This window comes from Pelmatolapia mariae, linkage group LG6, assembly GCF_036321145.2.
Source record: "Pelmatolapia mariae isolate MD_Pm_ZW linkage group LG6, Pm_UMD_F_2, whole genome shotgun sequence".
NCBI classification, from domain to species: domain Eukaryota; kingdom Metazoa; phylum Chordata; class Actinopteri; order Cichliformes; family Cichlidae; genus Pelmatolapia; species Pelmatolapia mariae.
This window is the reverse complement of record NC_086232.1, coordinates 20462546-20481069: the sequence shown is the minus strand read 5'-3', so window position 1 is coordinate 20481069 and position 18524 is coordinate 20462546. Positions and strand designations below refer to the sequence as shown.

General features: G+C 40.0%; 1 protein-coding gene across 3 annotated transcripts; it reads right to left on the bottom strand.

Annotated features, from left to right (window-relative positions):
* Positions 1 to 394: 394 nt before the first annotated feature.
* Positions 395 to 10996, bottom strand: LOC134629123 (PC4 and SFRS1-interacting protein-like). Of its 3 annotated transcripts, none has more exons than XM_063476153.1 (17): positions 10863 to 10996; positions 10418 to 10507; positions 10209 to 10285; positions 9719 to 9857; positions 9249 to 9338; positions 8805 to 8906; positions 7646 to 7705; positions 7447 to 7507; positions 7078 to 7171; positions 6694 to 6865; positions 6512 to 6591; positions 6345 to 6400; positions 6083 to 6153; positions 5436 to 5537; positions 5143 to 5344; positions 2303 to 2399; positions 395 to 1337 (listed from the first exon to the last, which is right to left on the bottom strand). In XM_063476153.1, the coding sequence occupies exons 2-17, from the start codon at positions 10487 to 10489 to the stop codon at positions 1307 to 1309; spliced, it is 1506 nt and encodes a 501-aa protein (XP_063332223.1). In that variant the 5' UTR covers positions 10490 to 10507; positions 10863 to 10996; the 3' UTR covers positions 395 to 1306. The 3 variants fall into 3 exon arrangements, with proteins under 3 accessions (XP_063332223.1, XP_063332224.1, XP_063332225.1); XM_063476154.1 differs by lacking the exon at positions 10863 to 10996 and adding an exon at positions 10816 to 10820 and having other exon boundaries at positions 10418 to 10509; XM_063476155.1 differs by lacking the exon at positions 8805 to 8906 and having other exon boundaries at positions 396 to 1337.
* Between the last annotated feature and the right edge of the window lie 7528 nt (positions 10997 to 18524).

Sequence of the window (18524 nt, the reverse complement as noted above, 5' to 3'; positions counted from 1 at the left end):
TATTTAGTACATCAGGACTTAGTAGGGTAGCTCAAATAAGTCAACAATGGGCTGGGAGGTCAGTTCCTTGATCATTAATATGCAAATTCTCATGACCATTGATCAAAGCCCAGATGAACAGAATCAGTGTTTGGGGATTCTTAGGAGGATATACTATTCCTTCATGTATTTTTTGACATATTTGAATAAATCACTGCAGTTTTGTCCCATTTTTCTAGCAAAATATTAAGAAACGAAGGATGGCTCAAGACTTTTGCACAGTACTTCTAAGCTTTTGATGAAGCCTTTTGGCTTTGACTGATTCTTACAAACACAAACACAGTCAAACACAATCAGCTAACACATCCATTGGTTTACCCAGAAAAAAAAGGGGCACAATCCAAGTTCAACATGTTTATTTGATTTTTCTTTTTTTTTAATGGCAGCAACAGAACAACAATAACCGCTATGGTTAAACAGGCAAAAAAAAAAAAAAAAAAAAATCTAAGAAAAATCCAGATGACAGAAAGTGGACTAATCTTTGTTTAATATTATCACACAATATCTGTGCTATCAATATGAGCTTTAAAAACTAAAGTTGTACTACAGCTACCACTTTGTTATTGGATGCTGAAACAGGTTATCAGACAGGCACAAAAATACTCTTATTTACATCTATGTAAAAAACAAAAAAAGAAAAAGAAAAACCTAAAACAGGCGTTGAACACGACTAGAAATTAAAGCATTTTCTTGGCTAGAAACTTTGGCAATCTCCACAATTATTTTTCGTGCATCTGAAGTGGACATGTATGAAACACGCTTTACAGAGTTAACACATCTACTGCTATTAGACATTTTCAAGGTGCTTCTACCTACAGATAATCGTCTGTACTTCCCATAATTGAGGCTAAGATCCATCTGTCAAATCAGTAAATGTTCCAACAATCAAAACCATCTCCACCAGCTGAAAAAAAAACCCCCCAGATGGTTCCCGCACTAACTCTTTCCCATCCTCGTTAACGTTTGACAAACACAAGGCTGCAGAATTACAAGTCGTGTCACTACTCAAACAGATGCATCTAAGCATAAGGTGTCTAGAAGTTAAAGATTACAGACAGTATAAAAATTAAATATACGCAGTCAGTCACGATCCTGGGGTTGGGCTGATGAAAGCTTTCAGCAGCAGCAATGCAGACAAAAAAAAGAAAAAAAATTCAATCAAACTGGAAACCAGTGGTTGTCATCAGTCACAAACTGGGCACGAGATCTCACGTGATCAGCCCAGTTTTACAGCAGCAAATCTCCTTTCTTCAGGCCTGCAAGACACTCAAGTGGACTCCTCCTGAGTTTTTGGGGCACTACAGTCCAAAATAAATAATAAAGGGATAAAGATTAAAACAGTTCATTAAAAAATAGTAAGGATACTCATTTATTTTTAGTAAAAATCCTTGGAAGACCAAACTTTATCCTTCTAACATGTATGGCTCATGTAGCACTTGTGCACAGTCAGTGGAAACTAAAATCATCAACCCTTGTGAAGGCTAGATTCAAAAATCATACCAAAAATTTTAATCACAAGCATACACGTGCCAGGGCATGCTCTTTGTTGTTGCTTCTCCAGTGCACCTGTATTTAATTTGCACCAAAGCAGATGAAATGCATTCACAGTGCTTGATCCTTCCTAACTGGACAGACTGAAATCCCTGCAGTTTAACTGACTCTGTGTTAGACTGTGATGGTCAAGAGCTACAGTGTATTTGAGAAACTGAATTGCAATGTTATATTTTACTAATGCTCTTTATTTAAAAAAACAAAAACAAAACAGAAACATAGGAACAGAAGTTCCAGTCCCCTTTAACATCAAATCTCTGTTAAATATTCCCCAACAAAAACTTCTTTTAAAAAATGAAACCATATATTTTAATGCATTTTCAAATGCCTACTTTAAGTCATGAGCAGGAGGCAAGGGCCTTAATTCTGTTAATGGAAGTAAGAACACTTCATCAAATCACCACATAACAAAATAAGCTCTAAAGGTTTTATTTCCTTCATTGATTTTGTGACTTGTATGAACCTCAAAGACGAGGTGTGAGTGGGCAGATATCACACTGCACCTTCCAGGATGACCTTTTGTATAATGGACCAAGAGGGGAAAAAAGTTAACAACCTACATGTGTGACACTGCCCTGAAAACTATGTATACATTATGAATTGGAGTTATATAACCAGCACTAATGGGTTAAACTGATTTACACTGACAGTTTCTGTTGAGGGCATCAAGCGTGCAGGAGGATCACAATCAAGCTTGTGTTCTCAAAGCTACCTTTGATTATCTCCTGCTGAAGCGTCTTCGGGAAGCCTCTCTCTCTCCATCTCCTGCTTCTTCTCGTTGGGGCTGACATCACCATTTGTCACTTTGTCTGTTCGGCAGAGACGCACAGGCTGAGTCAAACAGAGTCATCGCTGCACAACCTGAGCCATGACAGGAGCATGTGATGGCACATGACCGGTCCGGATCTTACAAAAATAAATACGATTTTCTATCCATTTGGCATGCTAGTCACTTAAAAAAAAAAGACCTTTCATAAAAGGCACAGATTTTGATCGTAGTACTGTATTTTCAAGCAAGAATGTGGTAATTAAGGTTAGTTTTTCTGGAAAGGATGCAAACCACACTGATCCTGTGACGTCCCCCTGGGAAGGGGAGAAGAAGCTGATGGCGGATGATCAATGTTTCTGTTTACTGGTATTTATAAGTGTGTTAGAAGTTCATAATGAATTTAAAATGATGAGCAGAAAGTCCTAGATGCAACTTTATCCCATTTCTGTTACTGTTTTCCCTTGCAGTCATCAAAATAGCTTATAGGTATCTTATTTCCATATACAGTTACCATCATCACTAGCTTGTGCCCGGGGCTCAGTCACGCCCTTAAAGGCTGAATACGTAGTAAGCGCAAACCTTCTGCTTAACGTAATGGAAAGAGGTCTGTGTTACCTTAACTGACAGAAAACTGACATTTTCTGTTATTTCTGCCATTTCCACACAATTTGATAAAAGCTTTCTCCTACTCACCGTTATAAGAATAAAATCCACCAGACAACATACTGTATATAAAGGATGGATGCAGCTACCATGACTACACCTACTGGTTACTGACATTCTCTTGGGAAACCCTGATCTGAGCATTTTAGCCTTTGCCATCTTAGTGTTTTAAAAGCATATGTCACAAGTATCTGAGGGACACCGCACACTCTCCAACTAGCAATCTTGTTTCATCCTTGTTTTAAAGTCCAGTGGGGGACCATAATTTCCTAAATGACTGTCACATTGTAATAAACAAGATTCCAAACCAGTGACTAAAATCACCTCATCAGGGCAGTCATTAGTCACTGAGAATGGGAGGCGAGGGTTGTTTTCCTTGAAGCCAGAGGAGTCGGCTCCTGGTGGCGAGCAAATGCAGGTTTAAGGCACCTGCTCAGTGACTTCACTTTTCAGACCTAGAGGTTATGCAGACCTTTTACATACCATCTGTAGCAACCCATAATAAATGTGCATTACTTTCTGTAGAAACATGCTTTTTAGCATCTGTGCCTGTTTGCCAGTCTGGCATATTTTGGTAAATGAAAACAGGTCAAAATATCTTCATATCACTCTGTAACTTTATCATTGTATGCACTGCACCTCTGTTTAGGAATCAGTGATGTTATTGATTTATTGTGAAATGTTCCATCCAGGAGCTGTGTGTAGTGCTCCACAGCAGACCTGCATCATCAGTCCTAAAGAATCATTACAATCCTGCAAATCACTGGATGGAGAGCAGCGATCACATCGGGCTAAATTCAACACCAATAGCCCTTTTCCACTAGTACCTATTTGGCTCGACTTGACTCGGTTTTGGTGGTTTTTCATGACAACCGAGTACCACCTAATATCCGTGGGGTTGTTATAGCAGCTGACAGTCCCGTGATGTTATTTGCAAGCGACACGAACGCCAAAACAAAGGGGGACGTCGAGGCGATGGTATACCGGCTGCTCAGTTTATGGCTTTTTGTCAGACTCGAGGACCACAGTGGTGTTTTTTTATGACACCATTTCCCCTCGTTTTGATTTTCATGTGGGAGAAACTCTTGTGATTTATTGAGTAATTTATTGAGTTGACTAGCCAATCGGTGCTGTGCAGTCTGTTGACATCATATTTTCAGATCACTGAGAACCCTGGCTGAGTAGGTACTAAAAAAGTGCCTGGTAGCAGGTACTATCACCTAATGGAAAATGCCCCGAAAAACCAAGTCGAGGCGTGCATGGATAAGACCTACAATTAAGGTAAACTTTTATTGGCACCAGTCAAGTGGAAAACCTCTCACTGAGCTCACATGCTGCAGTTATACCAGCTTTAATACCAATGTCTGCATTGACAGTTAATGTGGTGAGGAGCTGTTAAACCACAGTGAGTCGTTGACTCTTTGACTCACTCATAAACCTTTGATCGGCTCCCCTGAACTACAAAGACAGAACCCTAAATAACTGACACCTCAGGCAGATTTTCTAAGACAATGTCAGTGGCATAATACAGGAAAAAATATACAAGCTCCAAGGACCATATATAAAGCTTCCAAGTACAAGGAGCCGCTGGTGTCAAAGTTCTTAGAATTATATTTCAGCAGAATCCCTCAAGATTAAGATTATAATCTGATAAAGATCAAAGTTATTTACAAAACACATACCCCTTATGAAAGCTCTTAGATGAACTGGTAGTTCTTAAACAGAGGACAAAAGTAAGAGAAATATTCTCCAAGGGAAGAATGACAGAGTTAGTGAAATGTTAGATCGTGTATTGATAATGTTTGTGGTCTATCTTAAAAAGCTGTGCTCATCTCCCACCCAGCACAACAAGGTTAAAATACAAAAATGAAACACACAAAACCATGGTACCATTCACAAAGTCCAGGAATGGCTGCAATCACAACATAGTAAGATTGTCTCTGCTTTGATGCAACATTTTTGCAAAATACATTTTGCAAGTGTCCAAAAATATATAGGCCCATGCATGCAAAACGGCTACTGTAAAGGTAGGCTAGTGTTTTCAAACACAATACAAACAGCCAGCTTAGAGAGAGCACTAAAAAAAACACGAAAGAAAGAAAGAATGTGATGATCTGTACCAGAATTATTTTCTTTGGCTTGTTCAACCCTCTTCAGCGCTCCTTTCTTTGCTTCTTCGTGCTGCCGTTGTTCAGCTAAAGATTTGTTCAGCACCTGGCTGAGCACACAGTCACCCTCTCCAACCAGAAACATGCTCTTAAACTTATTGTACAACATGGTGGCCTTGTCCATGATATCCTGGCTTGCTTTGAATCTACGAATCTAGGACATGAACAAAGAAGGAAGGCATTACCACTCATGAAATAACGCTGATGCAGAATGCATCCAAAATAAGACTCCTTCATGTTGTTACCTTTTTGAGCGTGGCGATGAGTTCGCTGTGTTTCTGCAGATGCTGGGTTGTGACCTGAAGGGCACCAATCTCATCTAATGCATCCAGACACTTCTTCACATCCTAGTGACAAGAGACAGGGAATAATACAGATGGCATGGATGATGGAGAAAAGAAGTCCAAAATCCAGATTTTTAGAAGATACATCTATGGTATCGATTTGAGGTGATGCCAATACCACATCAGCATTATACGGTTGAGGGGTAAAAATAGGAGGAAAAAAATGCCAGTTATGTTTTCCCACAGCCCAGTTAAAACTGAGTGAACTAAAGTAAAAGCTCATGTGCAGATCTGAGCCCGACGGACTGAATAATGCATGGAGCGCATTAACAAGGATGGAGTAGCAGGCTTATTCTTAACCTTAAGATACCCACATAAGAGTCCAAGCATTCTGGCATAATTTAAACAGTGCAATAAAACCACAATGAGAAAAGTATGCGTCTATGGGTAAATACTATTTTAGTCTTTGATGGATACTTTAGATGAAGCATTGACGGGTTTAACACCTTTTGTCTTCGTCAGCTCAGTGCAGGAGAACACTGATTCATAAAGTTGTCAGAAGAGAAATGTGGACTGAGTAACATGTAAGAAGAGTGATGTGAACTTACAGGGTTGTCAATTTTCAGTGAAATTTTGATTTCACTGTGCAGTCTCTGCAGTTTCAAGTCAGTTGACATTTCTAAGTGAAGAAAGAAAAGGGAAGAAAACATGATTATTCTTAAATAACTACTTTTAAAAAACTTTACTGAAATATAAATAAAAAATTTATATTTTGATTGGTCACTAAAATCTTTTTGCACCTACAATTGACTTTTAGCTTGCCACAAAAATATGAATATATATGTTTTTTGTTTTGACCGGCAAAATTACCTTTTTTCTTGGCTCCTGTCCTCTCTTCATTTTTCTTCTCTTCATCTCTACCTGGTCTATGAGATAGCAATAAATACAACATGTCATAACTATCCAGGATTAAGACACACATGATTACATTTTATCATTTGCTCTGAGCTTCTGATAACTACTGTGTATAAACGTACTCTCTCAATTCATCAGCTTTCCGCCGCCGCACATCTTTGTCCACATCTGCATTTTGCTGTTTCTTTCTGCCTTTATTTTTCTGAGATTAAGAGAGATTAAGGTACTCAAAAGCATGTTTTTTTTGACACCTCTTTTAGAAACAATGATGGCAATGGGAGAGACTAATTGCATAGATACTTGCCTCTTCATCGTCAGAGCCAGAGGAACTGTCATCCTTGGACTTCTTCTTCTTAGCTTCAGGCTCCTTTACTTCTGTGTCCTTTCCTTCCTTCTTCCTCCTCTTCTCTTCCTCTCCACTTTGGGTCTTGTCCTCTGTTGTCCTCTTTCGCTTTTTGTCTGACTCTCCAATGTCCCTAAATAAAAAAAAAAGAGAAAAATGCATCTGTTTTTATACTGCTGGGCTGATTTGGCTTTTAACATTCCAGTGAAATCGGGGTTTCAGGATCTGGCCTTTAAGCAGGCTGAAGAGCATCAAAGAGCCACTGCAAAAACTGTGCAAAGAAAGCATGAAGCTTCTGTGTCTGCATGAATTTTGTACGGTGTCTGTTGATAATCATGTAGTTACATTTCACTGCCGGAGCCTTGCTGTTCCTGCTGCTGAAGCAAAAGCAACTTCTCACTCTTAGGCTTCCTGCCTCTTCGTTTAGGGCCTTCTCCACCTAATCACATGAATGGAGACACACAGACACACGATTCATTTTGATCATATGCAGAAGTTATGAAGGACAGCTGTCCAGTCCTATAATAATGCATTGTTAACAGTTGCCAGTAAGTTTAATGTATATATCATACAGGCTACAAGCTGTAATGGGTATATTTCCATCTCTTGTTCCTGTGTATTAGATGTATTGTCATGAATATGAACTTCTGATTTATTAACTTCTCATTGCTCCTACAGGAATATCATACTAGCACCACAAAACAAACAGCCTACCGGTGGGACTAACAGGACTTGCTGGTACATCATCTTTGTCATTCTCCTGGTCAGCATCACTCTGAAATTTAGGAAGAAATGAAAGAATTTAAAAGCAAAGTACTAAAGACCAATTAATAAACAATAAAAACCCAAAACTATAATCTATTGTTATTACACTTTTTCTTTTAAACTAAACAAATTAAGAGCCGGTGCCAACCTTTTTCTTTCTTCCTCGCTTGGGTTTAGGTACATCTGGTGATTCTTTCTGAGCAGAGTCCTAAAATTATTGACACATCCAGTTATTTTAATCAGAACGCACATCAAATTTTAGCTTTCTTTGTTATCTCATTAATATAAGAAGGAAAGCTGTAGCAGTAAGAGAATGAGCAGGTAAATGTCCTCCCCGATTTAAAAAAAAAAAAAGCATCAATCTGTCTTTGATTTTGGTGGTGGTGCTGATGGTAGTGGGGGAGGGGGTGTCAGTGGCACCATCTAGTGTATACCTGAAATACTACACTCTGTGAATCATTAAATATATCAATCCTTTATTCACTACAAGTTTTTTTTTTTTTTTGCCTGTTAGTTTGTTTGTTTGCAGCTATATACACACATACACACAAATAGACTTTATAAGTACGAGTACAAAGATTTTGGGGTATGAAAACTTCAGTATGAATCAGTATTTATTAAAGAAATAGGACACAACTTGTGAGTCATTAAATTACTGCAGTCACAGCAGGAAGAATGTCATAGTAAAATAATGTATTTTAATTTAATTGAATTATGAGTCCCGACTTACCTTTCTCCATGGTACACAGAAAGCCATGCAAAATAAAATACCATTAACTGATTGAAAACAGTACTTGTGCATTATATGGATAGGAAAAAGCAGGAAATGCAAAGCGCTGCAGCAGGACGTCAGATTGATCCCAAAGAGGTGGAAAGAGAAGAAGAAGAAATTACACTTTTTGTGTTTTCTTTATAGCCGCACACAGAACTGGGTCTTGAATGAAGACAGATTAGATCTATAGCCATTTTCACTGGTAGCTTTGACCTTACCTGAGCTTATTATTATTATTTCATCTACTGAAAACAAACAGACTGCTTTCTTAGAAACCTATCAGTTTCTAAATCAGCGATCACCTCAAAAGCATTAAAAACAGCAAAACCCACACCAGGCTCTCCGATTGAAACGTCCAGCACCGGGGAAGTTTTGTGGCCAACGACAAGAATTTTGAGTCAAACAGGAAAACAAACAAACAAACAAACCAAAAACTCGACCAATTAAATAAAAGCACCAGGTGTCACATGCTTTTCCCAAGGAGAACAGAATAACCTGCACCGCTTTAGGGCGTCACAACATGCAAAGTACGTACATCCTGGTCCTGATGACCCTGCTCAGAGATCAGAGACCCTTCCTCCTCCTCCTCCTCCTCCTCCTCATTCTCATTCTCCTGCTCAGCCTCACTTCCTGGAACCTGAATGCACCCAAGACACAGCATAGGACGCAGCGTGGTGGGGTGAACGAGTCTTGAAAGGGAGAAAGGTTAGCGAGTATTCTTCTGCTGCACACACACACAACTGTTGGCATAAAAGCCTCTGAAGCAGTTATCAAAGAATAGCAAATAATCTGTGAAGCTTTGGCTGCAGTCATATGGTTTTCATCATAAAGAAGGCAAGAGGAAGACTTGAGGGCTAGCAAAAAAACAAATAAATAAACAAAAGGAAAGAAGCTGATGACACAGGGACAAACGAGCAGAATGTGAGTGCAGTGAAGTGAAATACAGTCTGCAGAGGGGGATCTGAAGAGAAAAACTTACTTTGGCTTTGATCACCTTGTCATCTGCATCCTCTTCTCCTTCTGGACTGCTGTCTGAATCCTTCTCACCAAAAGACTGAGGGGGAACCGGCTTCAAATACAAACAAAAAGGAATTTGGTTAAATTAAACTGGGCAAAAAAACACAAGAAGAACAGGGCTCAGAAGTAGCTGTGCACATTCAGTAATGTCAGATGATCCGAACAGGGCAGCAGGAAACAGGTAATTTCTTTGAAGTTAAACAAATATGACCCAAACTATTCCTGTAAACAAACCATACTTGAGTTTTTAGGTAGCTAAAGGCTAAATGCTCTGAATGCAAACTGGTGCCCACTTATGTTTGTCAGCAAAACAGAAAGCCGGGCAACAAGTTTTATGATGTATATTCAATTCCAATGCCCTGATGTCTGCAGGACAAATACTGGGATAGGTTTTGGAGAAGACAAAAAAGAAAAGAAAAGAGGAGGATATACCTTGGGTGCAGTAAGCTCTACTTTTGGGTTGTTCTCAATCTCCCACAATCCTTCATTGAATCCTTTTCTCTTGTTAGGCTTGGCATACTTCTCTTTGTTAGGGAGGTATGGAAAAATGTCTTTGGGGCCAAGAAATGCACTGCAGAAAAAGATGTTTGTATATTTAATACTTTTTTTGCTGTGTAGTATAAAGTCTGGTGAGTACATGCACTGCTAGGACTGACAGGTCTCTAAAGCTTTTAAAACAACAACAAAATTTACTTCCATAACCACTGAAGTCACTTCCCGGTCATTCCAATGACTCATAAATACAATGAAAAGGTCACATGTATCCTTCTACAGTTTTGAGTCAGCGTCATGTGACACCTCTGTAAAGATCTTCAACAAGTTTACCCAGTTGAATCTCTTCAGATCACTCAGACCAAATGAAACATGCAGAACACCGTAAGTACATCAAACTGAAGGAGGTGTCAAGCTGCCTGTTACTAACGTTTCATGGGTGCCAAAGAAGAAAATTGGAAACTTGACGTTGGATGGCTTCACTGCACCATCGGGTACTTCATCGATCTGGCAAAGACATAAGAAAAAGCAGATGTTTGCTTACAGCTGTAAATGGTAGTGGCTTATTTGCTTGGGTGCTTGTTTGCACACGATCTGCCTTATTTGTATGTCTGTCCACAATATAAGCATCGCACTTACTCTTGCAGGCCAGTGTGGATAACCCTTCATCTTGGCAAAAATCAGATCGCCAGGTTTCCAATCTCGAGTCATGTTGGACGTATCACCAAGCTGGAAAAATCAGTAAATTTAAACTTGCATCAATATAATGTACCACATTGTGATGCGTCTTCTCACCAATGGGAAACCCTCATTCAATGCCCCTCCCCTAACCACAACCAACATCCTCTGGAGTCCGGAGTTCATTCAAATATGACAGTCACGTTTGCTGTGATAAAACAGCCATACATTATATGGATTTGTTTAATGTGTTCATGCTAATCTCATCGCTGGCTAAAAACAAGTGAAAGCCAGGTGTATTAACACGCGCCAGCGATGCAAGCAAAGCGAAACGCTTCGTCAACAAACCCACACGCTAGCTAGCGTTTAGCCGTTAATTGCTAACAAAACAGCTTCTTCCACTGACCTCTAGCGTTTAGAGACTTCCACAGGGAAGCAGGCTATTTGCTGCGGTTCGAAAAATCGATAGTATATCAGAATTGTTAATAAGAAAGCAAACTGCTCCTTTCCTTTTCCGCACACTCGGATGCACGTTTTCCGCTCCCGCGCAGGACGTCAATAGACTGTACCAATACAGTACAGATCGGGGGGTGTCGATTTTAATTAAAAGCCACTACCTGGGCTTTTCTCTGTGTATCAAATCGAGCTCAACCCATTACGATAATTAAATAAATGCCAAATGCTTGTGATGATTACCTGGAGTCTTGTGCGGCATGTATTTGAGGGGTAATAACACTAGTACCCAGTTGGGATGGATGCAGCTTTAGTGGGCGTTAACGTCTGCGCATGCGCTTTTATATAAAAGCTTAAACCGATAAGCGTTGACGCTCAAAGTTGTAACTATGGAAACTTATAAAGGTCGGACTAAGGAAAGATACAAGAATTCTAAACATTTACATTTAACGTTAATTCTGGTCCAACAGATCGCTCATTACATGTTCCTGGGACGTGAGAGTCAGAGTGGGAGGTCGGCAGCTGGTCCTGATGCTGCGGATGCCATCTATCTCTCATACAGGGATGGTATATTTTAATCTTATTTTTAATGCAATATTACCTGAGAGACAAAAAAGGCCTTTAATTTTCTCATTTTATTATAAACCAGCATCACGAGGTGCAAAAGCCTGTGCGTGATGTGGTAATCACTTGGAATATGATGGCTGACGTCCCGACTCAATTTGGTTTGCATTTAGTGACATCTAGTGGACAAATCTAGGTATAACACATTGACTGGAAGCAGTCCCGAGTTTGTAATTATTACAGTAAAATACTTATGTGTGGTCTTCATTTTATTACATTCCCATGAAAAAAATGTCGGTTCCTGGTACTATGAGGAGTCCAATACTACAGTGCATATTGCAAACTACCAATGGACACTGGAATCTCTTTTTTAGAGTTTCAAGCTCATCTGTTTTACTGACTAATCTTAGAGTTATAACTGCTATTTTCTTATCAGTTGATGCCCAGATTGTTCTCTTAATTGATCAGTTAGCTGCTTAAATCTCCTTATTAATTTCGTGGATCTTAATGGAAGTCTTCAGATGTGCTCTGTCTGACCAAAAGCTTCTGAAATTAGTTTTTGGACCTCACTATTATACAAAGGCAGTTTAATTAAGAGTGATAAAACACTGGAGAGTAGCATATTTACCTATTTCTAAAGTTGGCTACAGGCAACATTCACAGACACAGACATATATAAAACACACTCATATGACTATATAAATGTATTATTGCATCAGCTTTTCTCACAAATTTAAATATTCTCTTCTTTGTTCCTCCATTTTTTATATACAGGCTGAAATGTACTTTAGGAAAAGTTATCAAACTAATAAAAATATCTCAGTCATCCACAAGGCTCTGAAGCACTTTATACTACTATAAGACCTCAAATGTTGTAGGTACATGAAGGTGACCTTAGCACTTGTGGCCATACAGATACACGAGTGTACATAAATCTAAGTGTGTGTGTGTGCTTGTGTGTATTATCAAGACAATAGAAGATGCTGATAGTTGAAGGACAGATGCACCAGCCACTTAGTCCCAGAGAGGGGGATAAGTGAGAAGAGGAGGCCAGTGTGGGCCAGAGGAGGGTGGATGAGACAAAAGGAGAAGAGAACGAGGTGGAACCCAGGTCTATGCCCAGGAATAACTCACAGGAGCTACCAGGCCCCCTGCCCAGCCTGTGAGGTGAGAGACCTTAGAGTTGGACCCCAGCCAGCTTAGTGGGGTTCCTGCTTAGACACACGGCTATGGCAGAGGCCCGGGGATGAAGGTATAGAGAGATGACAGTATGTGTGCATGTGCATGGACGTGAATGTGTATCCTTCACCCTGCCAGACGAGGAGTTGGCAGAACATCCCAACCCACTTTGTCTCTGAGGGCCACAAAGTCCTGCAATCCTTCCTCACTCATTTGTTAACCTGCCTCTCTTCTTCGCGGCGTCCTCGCTCATGCTGAGGGAAGCTACTTTATATATGACCACTGCCATTCAAAATCACCTCCCTACATTAGTGCCGTCCTCTGGACCGCCATGACAATGAGACAGCCTAGAAAAGAGACAGCTGGACTTCATGGAAGCTGTGCAGCATTTAGTGCCACAGAGCTGCCACAGACAAATGGAGTTGCTTAACTAGCACACACAGACACCAAAAAGGTGAAAGTCTGACGCTCAGGTGAGCTCTGATGTTAATCTAATAGCTTATGAGCAGAATAAAAATTATAAATAAGAGTGTACTGTTTTATTAGCATCATAAAACTCAAAAAACCTAAAGAAACTGAAAATATTGACTCAAGTAAAACGCATGAGTACATTTTTAGGGCACTTTATGTTAGTTTTCCAAATAAAGGAAGCAGGTGTTCAGAAAGGTTCCCTGCAAGGAAAAACAAAGTCCATGAAGCCTTACCTTATATTAAGCAGTGCAATTGCAACCATGGTTAAAAGAACACTTTGTTCAATTATGAATTAACTGTGTTTCCAACTGTGTTGGAAAAAACATAATGCAAAACCCATGGAAGGCAAAAATAATAAAATCACACATGCCATAAAAATGTATGCTGGCAATAAGGTTTTGTATTTGAAAAAAATGTTTTGAATTTCATGGATTAATATTTTATACATAAAATGTCATTTTAAAAACATGGAGCCAGCAGCGTATGAAAACTGACGTAGCTCAGACAGGATTCCTGCCCCTGTCCCTGCCTCCAACTGCTTTGTTTCCCCCCCAGGTTCATGCACCCCTCCAACACTTTCTAGACCTGTTTTTTTTAGCCAGCCACTAGATGGCCTCAGACTTTTCCACTACTTTCAGTCACACTTGCCAATACACCTGTTCTCTTCACCCCATTAGCCACACCACTACTTAACCAGTCCAGCTTTTATCGTCTTAGTGCTGTCTCTCATAGGTGTGTGCATGCTCTGTAACTGTACTATATCTCTTATTTATCTGAGCACATTTTGCAAAAAAATAAAATCAGCTTTTACTTGAGTTCCATTTTCCGAGGAGGACTTTTACTTCTAATGAAGTGATTTCATACTGTGGTGTTTCCACTTTTACTCAATTAAAAGATTTGAATAATTGTTCAGTGGCTGTGTAGCTGAAATCAGAGGACAAAAGTGGGAGCAGAGCCACAAAATCCTCTTATGGGGGTTTTTCAAAAAAATAGCTTTAAGCAAACAACGTGTTCCAGTAGAGTATCATAAAACATCGGAATAGTTTGCATTTAGATTTAAAATTACATTAATTAAAAAAGTGCAAATCTACACAATAAAACTTCTGTTCTGTGCAAGTTGTTTAAGCTCGTGCTTATTTCATGTGCAATCAAGCTTTTTGTGCTTGTATCTGAAGGCGAGTGCACATTGGTTGTTTGACTAAACCTATCCCTAATATACAGATAAGCTGCTAAGACAAAAATTAGAGTCCACGTCTGTCAGGTTTGTAGCTCCAGATTGCCAAATCTGTACAAGATGCATTTCCCCCCTTCTTAAAGCCTTTGTAACAAAAACAAATACCCCCAAAATCCATAGTGTGGAGTAAAATGAGCAGAATTTAATGCCAAGCAAGACTATCTTCTGTCTCTCAGTGTAAGTACGAGTAATGTTGAAAATTTACAAAGGTTCTTCCCCGTCAAACTTTGATGAAATCATTGATTTGGGTTTTTGCACACTCCTCTGTGGCATCATCTGAAGGGCACCTTCTCCTGACTTGAATGAGTGATGGTGTCCTTGAGCTTGTGCTTTCTTTTTATGTGTGTGTGCGTGTGTGTCTATGTGTATGTATGTGTGTCATACACATGGATTGGCATCTTTCCCCTTACTGCTGGCAACCCTTCAGCATGTTAGGGGAACGGCCGGGGTGCCACTGGAGAATGATAAAGTAGTCACAAGACAGGTCAGTACATTCATTAACACCGTGGCAATATTTGTTAATAAATATGGCTTAATTTGGCACTGACTTGGCAAAGAAAGCCTATGATGATTAGAGATGAAGAAGTACAGTGGAAAGCAGTCACCAGACGAAAGAAAAGTTCCCAGCACAGGTGCCATATTTAATGCAGTCTGGACCCGCACTTGGAGCTCTAATTCATTAAAAGTGAGAATGAGTGGGTGTTCAGAGTATGGGACTTCTAAAGGAGACACCCAAGAGCTCCACACAATCACCAAAACATTCAAAAAGGCAGGAAGGTGGAGAGGAAGTGGGAGGAAACAAAGGAGGAAGATGGAAAGAGTGAGGGACTAGGACAGCAGGTGGATGTGTGAAGGCAGGGGATGACAGATGCTTCTGTCAGCGTTCCAACAGTCGCCGCTTTGTGGGAGCAGCGCAGATGCCTTCTTCCCCCCTCCCTCCACGACTGCCCTCCTTCTCATCCCTCCATCCCTCCCTTCCTCTCGACAGGCTCTGATGCGGGGATAACAAGACAGGAGCAGTCCTCTCAGCAGTAAAGTGACCACACTGGCACAGTGCTACATGTGGACAGGGGAGGGGTGAGGTGATGGAGAGGTCCAGGCCTGCGCCCAGGGCTTAAGGAGGTCTCAGTGGCGGTGGGGGTGTGGTTATAAATGTGGGGGTCAGTGCGCGAGGACAGGGGAAGGGCTCTCTCGCTGGGCTGTGGGAACCAGCTGAGACGTGGGGTCCGTGGCGGTCCTGCCTGTGAGGAAAGCAGATGTTTTCGCTCGGGGGTGTGCCAAGTTTGCAGAGCAACCTTCAGCTGCTTGGAGGTCAGGTCTTTAATAAGGGGGCTGGGCGCAGGACATTTTGGAGGCAAATGCTTCAACTTTGATACAACAACATATTAATTATAATGGTAGACCATAGGGCAGAGGGTTGTAGTGGTACATCCCACCCCACTGGTTTGGAGCCTCCATCAGGCTGACATTAGCCAAGACTAGCTGGCAGAATTTCTGCTGTCCCAGCACTAGCCCCTCTTTTTCAACCAAACCGCACGGATGCAGAGGCAGCAGTTTGGATTGGTGTAACCACGACTGCTTGTGTCTGAGCTGAGGTGTTATCCAAATAGAGTATTACATGTTAGTGTTGCTCTGTAACAGAAGCGGGCACACTGATGTGCAAGATCGCCTAACTGATTGAAAATTGCATCACCTCTCAATAAAGGCATGGTTTTGACAAGAAATACTTTGAAGGTATGTTTTTGGAAAATACAGCCACAAAGTAGAAACTTTAAGCAAAAGTGAATTTACCTGTGGTCTCCGACACAAGATTTTAAAAAAATTGTGGTTAATCGCACCCGTAATTTCCAGTAAGCTGATTTTACAGGAACGTGGCTAAAATAACCAGTTATGGACCAGTTTCTATGTACTGAAGTGGAACATGGCTCCACGTTGAAAATAAGACTGCTAGAAGAACAGAAAAAAGTCTGATTGTCTGTCTTTCCTAGAAACGTGGCTTCAGCAGTGATGAGTATAATTTTGTGTTTGTCGCCCTTCTTGTGCCACAGCTGTGTTCATTCACTCATTCAGTCTCCTTTTGCATTTGACACACTTACATGCTTCAGGTCATCAAACAAATTTTAAAGATAAACAAAGATAACCAGAGTAAAGACATAATGCAGTTTTTAAGTGATTATTTCATTTATTAAGGGAAATAAGTTGTCCAAACCTGCTTCACTCTCAATTCACTACCCTTTTTGCACTAGTCCAGCTTTCTGCACATTTTCTTGTGTACCTTGTTTGCCAATTTGTGGTTTGTTTTATTCCTCATTTTTAATTTTCGTGTACGACCTTCTGGGGTGCCTGCCCCACACTTGCATCATTCACTGCCAGCATTTCTACATATGACTCCTGCTCAGATTAAAGATCCATTTTTGGGCTTTCATTTTGTCTCCATGTGTTGTGCATATGGACCCTCCAGCCAGGCAGTATAAAATGAGAATGACCTACAGTGTAAATGCAAATGGACCGACACTTGCCTTTCTGCCTTTCTATTCCTATTGACCAGCCAAAGCATGTTAAACTATAAGCCACGTTTAGCATTTAGCCATGCATTCCTAAAGCCTTTTTTCAAAACACTTTAAGCACTTTATAAAATGCCAAATAGTCAAACAGCCGAACATGCATGTCTGTGGACTGTGAGAGGAAGGTACAATATACAGATTCACAGGGAGAACCTGTTAACGTCACTGCACAACTGTGGCATTAAATTCAGGGGTTATCAGAGGAAAACATCTAATGACAGCCTCCTATAGAAAATAAAACATTGCTTTTTTCTTACCACAATATTACAAGAGTAGCCATTCTAGAAGAGCGTGAAAGAAACACACTCTTCCTGTGGTCCGAACCTGTCTAATACAATAAATGCATAACTCCAGCAGTTAAGCACGGAGGCGGGAGATAGCATTTATAGTTGGCAATATAAATTATGTGGATAAATAAAAATAGGGACTGAAAAGACAACCCCCCAAATGGTGAAGCTCAGCAAAAGCGAAATATTCAAGCCTGGTAGCTATCCAAATCATACTGGCAAAATTACAAGAGACTTTCTAAAGATGATAAAAGAAAAATAAATATGACCTGGACAAGACCTGAATCCAATAAAACACATTTAGAGTATTTGGAAGATAAGGATGGAGCAACACAACCCCTCCAGCAAAGAGCAGCTATAAAACAGACTCCAAAGAACGGCAGAACATCTCTCAACAATTTGTGTAACAGCACAATCCTCATTGGAAAATAAAGGCTGACACACAAAGCAATGAAAAACAGAAAGATATTAATGTCAGTATGGAAAGATGTACTAACACTTGTTGCATTAAGTTTCTAACATACTCTCTGTATTATCAATATAATTAATGTAAACTGCTGGATTTGAACTTTATTTAAGACAAAATGTATTTGGTAGTAAAGAGCTTAATTAGTAACAGTAAAAATATTTGCAGGTGACACTGTACAGATCATTCGTGTTAATAATAAATCAAACAGAATGCTAAAATTGTTATTTATACTAAGCAATCCAAAGGGAATGACTGTAAATTTTCCCTCAGCTTGACAGATTATCAGTGCCCTTAACCATAAATTAGCCATATGCCTTTACTTGTTTGGTTCACTATTGCAGTCCTCATCATCACGTGTAGCAGGCAGCTAATTTCAGAGGGGCTTTGATGAACCCATTGATGGTGCCAGTCAACACCAAATGACGGATGGGCAAGGTTGGAGGTAAAAGAAGAGTGAAAACTGCACTGAGATTCAGAAGCAGGGCTGCACACTCAGAACACGGTGACTTATATAGGTAATAATATGTCAGTGTCAGGGTTAAACATTATCTGAATGTTAGTTATTCAAATGTCAAAGTTAAAATAAAATTTTTGTTGTTACTTTCATCCAATCCCACAAAAATTCAACATTAAAAATTTCAACCACTTTTAAATGTCTTAATTTAATTTACAGAGATACATCCAACCCTGCTGCTTCTCACATATATCCCATATAAGAAAGGTTGTGTGTGTTTTCAGGTACAGCATGAGTGAATACAGGACAGCCAATCAACAGGGAGGCTCACGCTTTAATGTTTTTCCTTTGCTAAGTTAAGCGATTCTTTTCTGTCACATCAGTCGTTAGCAC